Source organism: Scomber scombrus, chromosome 23 (genome assembly GCF_963691925.1).
Source record: "Scomber scombrus chromosome 23, fScoSco1.1, whole genome shotgun sequence".
Taxonomy (NCBI): Eukaryota; Metazoa; Chordata; class Actinopteri; order Scombriformes; family Scombridae; genus Scomber; species Scomber scombrus.
Window position 1 is genome coordinate 13,840,326 of NC_084992.1, and position 14,242 is coordinate 13,854,567.

The following is a 14,242-nucleotide window of genomic DNA, read 5'->3' on the forward strand; positions in this document are numbered from 1 at the left end:
TGGTTGTTCAGAGTTGTTGCTTAACACCCTGTGATTACTAGGCTCAGTTTTCACTCCTTTACTTGTGGGCTTATTGCACAGAATGTGTTAACAAGCATGCTATGAAGCGTTATTTTCAATAGAAGCAAAGCTACTCAAAAATGCTGTCATATGCCATCATTATAAATGTTCTAAGAAACTTGAACTTCTTTTGACTGTTTTTTGTTTGTATGTTTAAAAAAAATGTTGTCACAAAGCAAAGCTCTGTACTGTATATGAAGCAATAGAGGAAAATGTCAGACTTCCTTTGACATATAAACCATGTTGACAGAACAAATGTACTTTGCTTGGTCCTGCAAAGCACCGAATTTCATGGATTCCCCCCTACTGTTACATTTCTTCTCTTTTTTTTTGTTATTGATGTATTAAGTATTTTGGCACTACATTTCCCACCATGCTTTATATCAGCAGTTCTGACTCGGGGTTGCCCCCCCTCTAAGGGTTCACAAGATACATCTTGGGGGTCACAAGATGATTCACAGCATACATTTGTTACATTTATCTAGATTTTGAGTTGGATTTCTTGATATAAAGGAGGTCAGCAAGCAATCATTTGGATTACAAAAGGAAAAGGGTTCAAGATCTGACCTTATAAGGAGAACCTTTTTCATATGATTTATAACATTGAGATAATTACAGCAATATGTGTCTCATGTCTACATTTTTCCATTTGACTAATGTTGACTTGAGCACACTGAGGAGAAAGAGTGCGATTTCTGTCCAGACCTCCCAGTTGAAGTGTGGTCCCCATGATCTGCACCGTGACCCCAATAAAAAAATGCACTCTATTGTCTGCGCGGGGCTCACATGCAGCTGAGAAACATCTGCAGTGGGCCTATAAAAATGGCAGGCCATATTGTGTGATGCTTTCGCCGTCTGTGGAATGACATCGCTCACTCTGCTTCTCCGGTTTCAACCGTTTCCTCAGTCCATCTCGTTGCAGAGAATGGACTGCATTATCACAGTGAAAAAGGATCTCCTCCTCCTCCTCCTCCCTTTTCTCCCCATACAGCAAACGAGGGGTAGCGATCATGGAGGCAGTATATATGTGTGTGTGTGTGTGTGTTTGCTTGCATGTGTTAATATGTGTGTGACGAGTGGGAGGCAAGAGGGAGTGCATCACTGGGGAATGTGCACCTGCAATTTTTCTCATTTGACACAGTTGGTCTTTTGTAGGGTCTCAAGCACAGGGAGATGTCTGTGAAAGTTATGTCTCCTGCCCTTTACCCCCACACCCCCATCCAAAAAAAAGACATCTTCACTATTCTCCATCTCAATTCAGAATAACCTCTGCCATGAATCAGAGGGGATAGAATATTCAACAGATGACCAGTCATCAGTTGAACAGAAGCGCAGAATTTTCCTTGAAGCGGAGGTTCTTGGGTTAACTTCGGGGAATACATTTGGCCAGGATTTCATTGATCCATGGCCCAAACTGATGACTCCTCCCATGGCTGACAGCTGTGGTGTGAGCATGAGGCCAAGCTGTGACCCCCTGAGTCTTGATACAGTACATCTGCAGATGCATTGGGGGCCAGCAGATTTCTGTTTTCATGTGTGGGAGGACTTGAGAGATGGAGGATAAAGGGAGGTACTGTGTGTGTGTGTGTGTGTGTGTGTGTGTGTGTGTGTGTGTGTGTGTGTGTGTGTGTGTGTGTGTGTGTGTGTGTGTGTTTGTGTGTGTGTGTGTGTGTGTGTATTGGTGGGTACAGTATGAGAAATACATAAAATACATACATGACAGTGTATTTTCCATCCTACGTAAGGCCCTGGAACTGTAAACTACTTGACCCTGGCATCCTTCCAAACAAGGAGGCCATGCTGAAGAGCTACCATTACTCTTTCGCTATCCATTCCCCTCTCTCCTTCCTTTTATTTTAATGAGAGCACAATTAATAAGGAAATGGAACAGCTTCCCCAAAGGAGGCTGGTTACTCCACAATGGAAGCCTTCTTTTGTCAATGGCTGTATTGAATTCCTCTACAAGGCCACTGGGCCATATTGAAGGCCATCTCCAGTATCGTCCCACCCCCCTTCCCCCTTCCCCCATCCACATCACCACCTCCTCTCTATCGCTTGCTCCCTTCTTTCTCTTATCCTCAAGGTCTCATGGGCTAATCTGTGCCACAGTAACATTTGATCTCCCCCAACTCTCCTTTGCTCCAAACGCAGACATTACAATACTTTATATTGATTTGTTGAGGCGGAATCACCAGTTACTGTGCATGCTTGGTTAATTCAATGACAAATCTGGAAGAAGTAGAGCAAGTGAACTTTAGTTTGAGGCAAATGGTTTTAGATCCTCAGTAGTCTTTGTTTGTGTATAAATACATTAAAATTCACCCTGCTAGCTCGAGCGCAGCATAAGAAAAAGAGGGGGAAAGAAAGAGAGATCAAAAGGAACAATGACTAATTAATCCTTTTCCCCTTTTGCTTTTCAATTATTCCCTTTGTTGGTCAAATAAAGATGGTATCACTTCACCTGTATTTTCCTTAGCTGTGCCCCCAATTGCTCTTTGAAGACTCAACAACAGTGACAACGCTTTGTTCACCAAACAATACAAGAGTATGATCGAGATTTGCCTACAATGCACACATGAAAGCACAAACAGTTGTTTAGAAGCTCACTGTGCTGTTTAATACAAATTTAAGAATAGAGTATTCATTTTGAAGACATGGTGCCTTTCTGTTGACTTTTTCATCAACAAGAAAGTGTATCTCAGCTGGTGCAACCGGAACAGCTGTTCACTATTTGTAGTTGTGTGGCCATTAACAGCAACATGTTACATAAGCTGAAGTAGGCATTCATGGGGCTCACAGAGAGCTTCCATTGAAATGAGATCTGCATGTCTCAGTGTCACCAAACAATGCCAAAAACACTAATCCCTAATCAATAGTCTCGCTAAAGTGAAAGATAGACAGCTAGATAAACAGCTAGAAACAGTAGATACGGTGGGTTAGATAGATAGGTAGGTCAATACAAAAAGATGACACTGACACAGGAACTGAGGTTAAAAATAATAATAATAAAAACAGCAAGCAGCATTTTAAAGGGGACCTATTATGCTCATTTCCAGCTCTTTATTTTTATTCTAGGACTCAACTAGAATAGCTCTGTTGAGTACAAAAAAATCCTTATTATATATTATTTATCTCATACTAGCCTTTTATGCTGGCCCACAGTTCAGCGTCTGTCGGAAACAAGCTGTATTAGCTCCCCTCCCCTCTACTCTGACTGGTCAACTTCAGGAATCTTCCTCCAGCTCCAGAAGTTACATAAATGAACTATAGTAGTTCGATTTTGCTTGTTGTTCTCAATTTGTACTCAAAATATAAACTTCTGAAATATATCCATACATGACATAAGTCAAAATCTGATAACAAACATGAGAGTGGATAATATAAACCGCTGATGAAAGCCAAAATCCAACATTTCCTGCTTTTGCTGCTTCATATTAAAAATCTTTTACATGACTAAATAACAAGAGACTATCATTGTTAAGAATTTATAGGAAGTGAAACATGTTTGTCAGTGAATTAGCAGCGCTTTTGTTAGCAGCGCTACTCTTCAATAAAATAATAGGTTGAGACAATAAGATATAGCTATATCTGGAGCTCTTTGTTCAGCAGACGTGCTAGAAATAATGCACGGACAAGCAGTAACAGCCACAGAAATGTTATAATATTAGTAGGGAGGACAAGAGCAGCTGAACAATACACACTGGGGCCAATGAGCATAGAATGAAATCCATCACGAGGTGACATCAGCTCGTCCTAAAAGCAGGGAAAAAAATTGGAAATCTAGTAGTCAGAGCAGTCCGAATTGGTTCTTGGACTGTTTAGATACATAATGAGAGGGAGAGAAATATACACCCATTATAAATAAGATAGACAGCTAAATAGATAGCCTCCTAACCCCCTTGTATTAACAAACTCACACATAAAAAACTAAATATCAAGGCATGTTATTAGCAACATGTGGCATAAAGGGTGTGATTCTAATCTCAATAATTAGAAAATGCATAGATTATTTGCCTGAGGCGTGTATTGTAATAATGTGCTGTTGCAGCAGCAGTATTTCATCATGTGGGTGGGCAGACGGTGTCACCATGCTTCACTCACACCACCGACATACACGTTCCTCCCTTGATTGTGAAAGCCTTATGGTAGAAACAAAGCTTAGTGGTGGTGGTGGGGGGGGGGGGGGCAATCCAACATAGCTGATAGATTTGCACATGCAGCAGTGTAGTATAGTGTCAAACATTGCTCCATGCAATCATCAGCCCAGTCTTTGACAGCACCTACTGTGTCATCAGAATGCAAATATGTCACATATGCAAACAGCTACAGTAGGTTGACGCCTTGCATTTATTTTACTGGCGAGGGATAAAAAGCATATGTTGCTCGTATACATTTCACAGCGTGGCTCGGGGAAGGAAAAAGTAATTAATTTCACAAATTGAGTAAAGCATAGGTCGCTGCATTGTCTCTCTGTGTGGTTTCCGTCCGCCCTTCCTGCCCCTCACATTCCGCCCACACCCCAAATTACTGCCTAACCCCTGCTGTTATACAGTGTGGGAAACCTTGTGGTATTGCACGCCCACTATTTTGCCCTGCACGCTGGTCTGCAGGGTTACTTAGCAATTCTCCCTCCTGCCTGCCAGACACCACAAACCCATACACGATGCACACACACACACACATTATGCAGCCTAATGTAAACTAACATCCACTGCCACTTGACCTTGCTGTCAATATCTATCCTCATTAAACACCATTCGGCCAGCTGCAAGTCCACTTTAAATGGCATCATTCAGCGCTTACCAAATTATGCCTGTACAACTGGCCTGAGTGGACGGAGATCCTAATTCATTTATTTGGAAGATATACACCGGTCTCGGTACGGACACCTATAAAACATGTAGAGGTATTTAACCCCACCCTGCCACTCTTAATGTGGCTGTCATTCATTCCTCTTGGGTTGCAAGTTCTGACAGCAATTTGGCAATGTCAAGCAGTGACTACGGATGCCATGGGCAGTAAGGGCCATTTTTCTTATCCCCCATATCAAGCAGATATTGATTTTTCACTCATTATAGAAGAACATAAAAAACAGAAGTGGATTTATTTGCGCCAAGCCAAACACCACGCACAATGTTACTGAGGATAACATGAAAGTGAGAGTTGAAACTGAATAGAAAGAAATCTGGACTTAGAACGTAGAATATGTACTTAAAATTGAAATCCAATGATTCAACTGAAAGAAGACTGCATATCATTACTGAAGTCGCTATTGTAAAAGTAAACCTTAGCATTCAGAAAAGAGCTACGGAATAATCTGGCATCCAAATGACAGCTATGGTGTTTTCCCTTAGGCTAGGTATAAAAACAAAGTAATTTTTATTTTTTAACTATAAATCTATTATCTATTTTCAGAAAGCCTGGTGTGTTTACAAAATCCATTCCCTGGAAAAAGAGAGACAAATACAAATATTTGTTAAAGCACTTATCTCGGGGAATTTATCAAAACTATTTAAAAAATCTTCACATTTTTATCTAAAAGTCAGTGCTCAAAAGTGACACCTCTTTATTTCTCCCTGATGGATCTCGGTTGTCTTGCAATCCCTACTTTAGACTGAACTGAATTATGTTAACCATCATGCATGGTGCACTGTTTTCACATGAGCACAAATAAAGTTCAGCAACCGTGCACAGGGGACAAACTAATGTCACTGGGTACAAGCTGAGGTTTCCCTGGACTTTGCCTGTTTAGTCGTTTTGTGGCCTTGCCCTGACATTTATTGCACCGGTATGTGGAGTGTGTTGCACTTTCAAAGCTCCACTTTGAGGGATGCTGTACACAATTTCAAAACCGTACTAACATGCACACACCACAACCAGTGCGTGTATATTTTGTCCAACATGATTATGCAGCAGATTTCATTATTTACATTACGTATACTACATCTGCTTTCTATATTCTAGTTTACCACTGTACCCAACCTTACAGTTTGATTTAATCATATACTATACTATACTACTGGTCATAATATAATGTCAACCAAAATACATGGACTTTGTACAGTATATTCAAATGCAAAATGGGTAATTGATATTAGAACTGGTATGTGCATGCAGATATTTCCAGACCTTAAATACCTTAGACCTTAGATTTGCTTTTTGGCTGGCAAATCTCTCATAAAAGAATTGTGACTTGCGGTAAAACACTCAAGGCTTGATTTGGACTTGAGCCAGAAGACTTAAAAAAACTAAAGTATTAAGAAAGAAAAGAAAGAAAGGGAAAAACTCTAAGTCTTTGTTTGATTGGGCATAAATTCCAAGCCGAACTGGATGCCTTCCTAACAAAACCAAAGACTTCCACCACCAACCACGGACCAATTGGGGATTAAGTGCCTTGGATCAGCCACATCTCCCCTTTAGTTGTAGTTGGTAGTTGCTCAATGCATAGCACTGCACTAATTTTTTCCTAATTTTCTTTGCCCACTTCTGTAACTTAAAGCCTTCCACCACCCACTCATATTACACCTCTAAATATATACAGCTTGTTTTCTTCTCAGTAAGAATTTGGCTGCACAAAACCTACAGTCATTAAACTCCTCTTTGTCTGTTTATTCTCACCTCAGCATGACAATGTGACTTTAATCATCACCTTACCCGACTAAGTAAAACAAGGGCACCGCTGAAAGTCATTCTCCTCATTTAATGTCGCATTCAAATGCATATATAATTTACCGCTACGCTGGAGTACTGTATCTGAAAATGCATGCATACATTATACCGCTGCAAATGAATGATTGACATCCACCCACTCCAAAGCCCACTTGTTTCCAATGCTTCAAGAGGCATCTCATAGTCACAACAAAACAGTACATGCCTCAGTAGGCTCTACAAAGAACTTTCCCTCGCTTTGAAATATGAGCTCAAATAAATCATTTGTTTAATTAATTAAGCAAATTAGGCAAATCCAGGGATGCCTTGGCGGATGAAGTCAGTGCCCTGCCACAAGGAGATTAATTAAGTGGATCGGGTACGGGAATAGGGAGATTGACGTTTCAGTTTAATGCTCCTGTTTAGTTAGATATAACTAACCTTAGAATAGTAGTGCTTGGATACCATAACCTGAGCAAAATAGGGTGTTTGTAAGGTGCTTGTATGCTCAGATTTAACTGTGTTTAGCTGTGTCCGGCTATACGAATGGCTGAAAGAGACACACAAAAGCAAGATGCAGGGTTTATGTTAATTTTCCGTGGTCTCCTATGAGCCACTTCTGCACAACAGACATTACCTGACATTGTTTCTAAGAGCTACAAAAACCCACAAACATACACATATGCTTAACAGATGCGTCGGGCACACATCTGCCATGTTGTCTCATCCATCCCTCATTACCTACCCCACCCTGCGGCACAACGATAGCTGCTTCCAGGCTTGATGTATGCACTTGTATCTGACCATGAAAAATATACTGAATGTCAGACTTTCATCTCTTGGATTGGTCCACGAGCTGTCATCCATTATAGCGGCTATGTCTCAGATTCCATGGGGTGGTATTGAGTGGGATGAATGTTAAATCCTTCCTGGAGCATTTTACATGCACAGAAATGCATGATTAATGTGCTGCTCAGGCATGACCAGAGTGTTTCGGGCATCGCTTTTTCACATTGTTATTCACTGTGACCAAAACAATGACAAGGATGCGTTTTACTTATTTTTCAGCCCAGTGACAGCATCTGTGATAGAACTTTTCTCTAATCTTGCTTGACTTTGTAGCTGCACTTACAGAAAGCCGCAGGCGCACACAAATAAAAGACACAATAACTGTACACACACACACACACACATCGCTCCATACGTTGTATTCTATCATGGACTGTTTTTATCTCGCTGGTGTGACGCTTGTCCAGAAATATTCCTCATTTTCAGTGAAGTGCGAAGTGTCAGCCGGTCGGGTGCTTGTTAACGTACATATACAGACAAGAAAGGGCAGGACGCTCTTCAGCTTTAACACTTTACACTCTTAGCTAACATGTTATGTGCATTTTTCTGTAAGCACGCCGTGAAAATTACATGTGGAACTTGGCATATGTGTTAACAGAAACAGCTTAACGCCATTCATCCGTGCACTTGTGTGTCTGTGCATGCCAGTGCCTGACTGTATATAGACAAAAAAGGGACAATAGATTACCATTTAAAAGTAGGCCAGCATCCCCTGGAGTACACATTTCCAACACTCTCAGGGAGAAACATGCACAATGACATTGTGCATGTGAATATTCCCATTGAAGCTTCCCCAGCTGCAGAACAATTCACTGGCAACATCTGGCCCTCTCTCTGTTTTTAGCATCATATGTGAGTTGGGTGCTTAAATGATTGCTTTTCCTCTATTCTGATGAATTATTTACAGGGGATGTCAATAATCTAATCTGGTGTTCAGAAGCAGGTCCAAGCAAGTCACTTATGCTCAAATGTATTTCCTTTAAAATATTAATTGCCGTACCAAAAGGCAGCAATTGGATCAATTGTCAGTTTGATGTCACTAGACCTATGGGATCAATGAGTGATTGATTATTGGAGGAGGAGTAAGAAAGCAGAATGACTGATTTCTTGGTCAGTGTAGGTGTATTTGTATGTTTTAGCCCATTTACAATCAATCATGCCTACACTGCAGCAGATAATTCAAACAGCTTTTTAATGAAAAACAGCTTTTACTAATAGTAATGGCAGACTAGGAGATAGAGAAATGCAGCCACTGATTCTGAAATCTATGGTACACTCAAGCCCCCAGGAAGAGCGCCAGGCTTTGATGCCAATCTGACATAATGGTCCAGCTATGAAATTATTACGTCCGGGTCTGACAGGAAACCAAAAAAGATATTTTACTGCACTTAATCTTGGGAAAAGGAGCAGCTTTAACAGTGGATACATTTTTTTGAATGTCATAACCTCCTTTGACTATCAGACTTTGATTAATTCGGTTCAAACATATTTGTAAATAGGAGCTGCCCAGCTGAATTGTTTTATCCCTATTCAAAATAAGCTGGAGAGACAAACCGAAAGTTAGCTGTGTCAACTGGCAGAAGTCTCTACTGAGCATGCTCAATGGACATATGGGGCACATGGAGCCTATAGAGTGTGTTCAGTATGTTTTCATCTAGGTAATTTCTTCACAGCAGGAAGTCGCATTTTTGGCTTCATGAGCCACTGACAAACTCCCATAGGAATGAACGGGGCTCTGCCTCTGATGCTGCATCCAGTTCTCTGTGTACATCCATAGATAGCCTTTAGAAAAAGAGCTGTGCACAAATGTGAATAGTTTATTTGACATTACAAGATGGGGACATCAAATCAAACACAAGGTTGTATATGAAGTATATGAGATTCATAGTAAACATGGTAAAACATGCAATAACACAGCTTTCCTCCCTTAAATAAACTGACTGTCACAGAGTGTCTGTGCTGAGCACGTTCCAGCCACATCCCAGACATCCATCTTCTTTAAACCACTTCACATCCATCCCTCATGACACTTTCTAATTGGCTGAGGCTGGTTGTACTACATTTACTGTTTGCCCAGCCAATGGAGTATCAATGTGCATCTCCTCCATCTCAAGATATCCTTAATTCTTAATGTTCCAATAGTGTTGGTGAACAATAGATTTCTGATTGGAACACCTTAATAAATTTTGTATCTGAAAGTGCAGCTAAAAAGCGTCTGATCTAGACAAAAGAATAATGATGATAACTCAGAAGATGTTTACATCCTGCTTGATTGACAGATCCATTGTGGACAGCACTTTAGAGTCAATGTGAATCAAATACAAGGTCAAGAGGTTAAAGAAATAAGGACCAATAACACTGAACACACACGAGCCGCCCACTCTATATATGGTTGTTTGAGCATGGATTGCTTATGGATATGCTTGCCTTTGTGTCGTGCCTGACAATGTATGTATATGTATCTGTTTGCGGGAGTTTTATTTGCTTTAAATATTGAGATTTAAACAAATACTAGGATACAAGCTGCGTGGTTCTTTATCTGTGTTATTTTCTCTGGATAAATTGTACTAACATGCGATAGTTATTAAAAGCAGGTAAAACAGCTGTTACTGTATCAGCCACTGGAGTCCCAGAGCTCTCCTCACACACAACCAATGACAAGTAATAAATCAAAGATATATTAATGGAAAAACTGACACAAATCTGGGAACTCAACTGGGAGAAATTTTCCATTTCCCATGACACAAACTGGTGTATAAATTAACCCACCAACCAGACTGCATGAAATATTGCTATCGATATTTTTCCAAAGGGGTTTTTTTTGGTTGCAAATCTCTTGCCGATTAATATTTGAATATGAGCACTTTCTGTGCATGTTCATCTCAAGTTATTTTGAGAACTCATAAAGCTGTTTCAGGTAGAATTGAAATTCAAATGTTGCTCCCTTATTGTGTCAGGAAATATAAACTATAAAGACTCTACAGCTATTGTTTGTATTTTCCATTTTTAAATGAGAACAATGCTGTTTGTGGACTTGAACTAAATCATCACATTTCCTCTCAGTGATTATACTTAAGGGATGCAACACTAGATATTCTTTTGTTTCTGGTGTGATTTCAGTGTGTGGGGTGTGGCACTTGGACATTATCTATGGTGCTACCTCTGCTGTTTGTGTACATAATTGTGCAAACAATGCCTCAGCTTCAGGCCTCAGGGAGGGCTTTTCCCATACCGGCAGCTGACTAATATAAAGACCGGCATTGCTAGAAGAAGTGCTGTCACCTCCTGTGGTGTGCTTCTGATTGCAGCACATCATAGACCTGTTAAAGAATCAACATTCAAGACTTAAAAAAAGTCCTTTTCATTCATGATTTAAACTGTTTTTACAAGATTAAATATGTAGGAGGACCCATTGTGCAGTTTAGTTTGTATTTCCGCTTTGAAAGTGGAAGCTAGCAAGCTAGAGTAACTACTTCACACTAGATGTTACTTTTAATTCATGTTACTTGAACAGCCGCTGAGTCATCGACAGCTCTTTTGTGTGGGCCCAGTTGTGATGATGGAAAATAACCAGACGGCCAAAACTTGGATGTTACTCTCTGATTCACAGTGGAAAAAACTTGAGTGTCTCATCTACTCTTTTGGCTGACTGAGACTAAAACAGCTGCCTTATAATGTCTAAATCATTCAATAAAGCTCTATGAAGAGAGATGTATGACACATTGCGGCCCCCTGACCTCTTTGTATTGAGCATTAAGGCAAAACTAACAGTGCTAGAGAATTGTGCTTTCATTAGCGCTGGATGGTGAACCCGGTTGCTGCCACCTTGCACGAATATCACAGCACAAAAACAATTCAATTAGCTTCAAATCTCCCATTAATGGTTTTAGCCATATCAAATTAACATTTTTATGGGCCATTGCCTCACTCCCAACACTCCCTACATCTAAACCATAGTTGATTGTGAGCAACCACCTCATCCACACACACACACACACACACACAGACACACACACACACACACACACAAACCACCCGACCACCATTGACTTCTTTTAATCTGAATTTAAATGACTTCATTTGCTTTGCCTCTGTAACAATCCACAGAGGCCAAAGGGAAAGGCTGCAAAACTATGCTGGTTTCCGTTTACCATGACGTAGAAAAACAAAGACTTTGCAAATTAATCTTAAGATCTTAATGTATGAAATGATAAAGGAAGTTTTTTTTCTTTTTCTTTTTTTTTGACGCCCTCCTGCAATTCTCGCTATCTTAAGCGTGCAACACAAAGCCAAAGCAGTGTTAATGATTCTTTGAAAGTAATTTCAGTTCATTTTCTATTGCCAGGAGAGCAAAAGACAGAGCCAGGAGAAAGAGGGACACATCTAAAAATAGACAGAAAATCAGAGAAGGGAACAGACAGAGAAAGCAAAGAAGCAAAAAAAAAAAAAAAAAAGTTTCAGTGAGTTTGGAGAGGAAAAAACTTCTAATTAGCGTAAGGATAGACACTGAAAAACGAGACAGACATAAAGTCAGGGGGTTTTATCGCAGTTGGCTGACAGAATCTGGCACTTAAATAGCAAAGGATGAAATTCTGATACGGCTTCAAATCATGCCCGTTGCAAAATGCGAGAGTATGATCCTGCGCCCACATCTGCACACCCACGCAGACACAAACACAAGCACACACTCGCTCTCATCAGCGTAACTCACCCAGAGCGGCTGGTGCGAAGAGGCTGGCGAGGACTAGCAGGCGTGCGGTCCACATGGCCTCCTCCTCTTACCGCCCGCTGCTGAAGGTCCCGGTTGAGTTCAGTACTCGGCCTTTTGTCGGCAAATGCCCGAATCGGGTGCTTCCTTTATGGCACGGTTCCCTCCAATGTGCCACTCTTCCCCAGGAGATCACAGGTCGTGTTGGCACTGATGCCAGATGCCGTCCAGTATCTGTCATGAAAAAACAAAAAAAACATACATGTTAGCTGAAAAGTAGACTTCAAGTAAATAAGAGTTAGGACTTTGAAATTCTGAAGAACTTTTTCTTTCGTTCTTTCACAGGAACAATAGAGTGTATTATTCTAGTAAGAAATACAACAGATGGATGCACCACGGCTTTGTCATCTTTATACACAGTCCTTATGGTATTGTGGGTTTCAAGTTGTCATGGAGTGACACGGTGCAAGTTGCTCAATCTCCAGTCAGCCGAACTCAAACCGGGTGTGATCAACCAAACACTAAGACAGTGCGAGCCGCGAAATGTATTTTTGGATATTCTGTTGTTGTTTGCTCATCGAAGTGTTAACTCCCCCACCTTACCAACAAATCACCCCCACAGAGAGCCAAGGATGGAGCGATGAAGCACACACTGCTATGGGATTCAGTGGAGAGCCGTGCGTTTGTGTGTGTATGTGGAGAGTAGATGTAATGTGTGTATTCTTGCGAGGGCTGATGGTAACCGACATAAGAAACGCGGCAGTGTTTTCTCTTTCCCGTGGGCATGAGCCGTAACTTCACAGTTTGAGTTGTTGCACCTGCGAATGTATTTGCGCGACCGTAGAAACGACTACTGTGCTCGAAGGCTCCGCTCCAAAATTCCAGCCGACAATACGGCTAACGAGACTCACTGAGCCGAGATGAATGAGCCAGAGCTACCCTTGACCTCCTTTAAGCCTGCGAGAGTGGCGTCACCGGTGAACTCCCGACCCAGGATGAAGTCATCGCTAACCTATTGCTAGTTAATATACAACACCATGCAAACTATCTGATGTGATTTACATAGTGTTGGCTTGTGACTGCTGTGAGATTAACACTTGGGATGTGTGGAATGAGGCACTGTTCAAGAACGGTGTGTGAAAATTTGCAACTCCACATCCTTTAAGTGAAGTATGAATATAAAAAAAACAGGGAGGATAAAATAAAATAAAAAATAAAAAATGTGACTGCTTATATTCTGATGAGATTCTTAAGATTATCCCCATCAAACCCATATCATGATATTAAGGTTAAGTCAGCTTTAATGATTAGGCCATCTGAACCCTTCTATTATCCACTATCAGCCACGATCTGCTGTGGGACGTATAATCTCAGCCAAATGATACAAGCCAAAGAGTGCACACACAATGCAGCTCTCCTCTGCACAAGCATTATCCTTGCACATTAGGCATTCTATAGTGCATTTAATATTGCTAGGATATAATACCGCTGTGGCACATGAGAAAATCTGGTTACGAAAGGTCAAAACGTGAGCGCAGCAACGAAGGACAAGGCACTTGGGAAGCTGGTTGCCATCAAAATCTCAAGTTATACCCACACTACATTTTAAATACACCTCTGTCCTTTTATCAGACTTCTCACATATATCTCTGGATGCTTTTCACTGTCACTGCATTTTTTTTTGGGTGCAGTGACATTTCCCCATCTCATAATCTAGTGCTTAATCCCAATTCAAAAATCCTAGATTAGAGTAATCGGATTTTTTGAGGAGATATTAATGGGATTAAGAGAAGGACAGCAAGCCTATCATGAGTCTCTGCATAAACAGACCATTTGGACAATATTAAGAGGCTATATAGTAAGTCAGTGTATTGCTCAGCAAAGTCTTGGCAGAGTGCTATGAGAGAACAAAAGCAGAAGCCTGAATAACCAGTCTGAACCAATTTATTGTCTACTTCATTCCTGCTGTGTGTATAT

The 14,242-nt window shown here is 40.8% G+C and overlaps 1 protein-coding gene across 1 annotated transcript in view; it reads right to left on the reverse strand.

Moving 5' to 3' along the window:
• Positions 1 to 12,446, reverse strand: part of LOC134005547 (adhesion G protein-coupled receptor L3-like) — a 154,395-nt gene extending 141,949 nt beyond the window's left edge. Inside the window, exon 1 of the mRNA XM_062444472.1 lies at positions 12,269 to 12,446. Coding sequence (XP_062300456.1) covers positions 12,269 to 12,323 — 55 coding nt within the window. The 5' untranslated portion in view covers positions 12,324 to 12,446. The remainder of the gene's footprint in view (positions 1 to 12,268) is intronic.
• Positions 12,447 to 14,242: the final 1,796 nt, after the last annotated feature.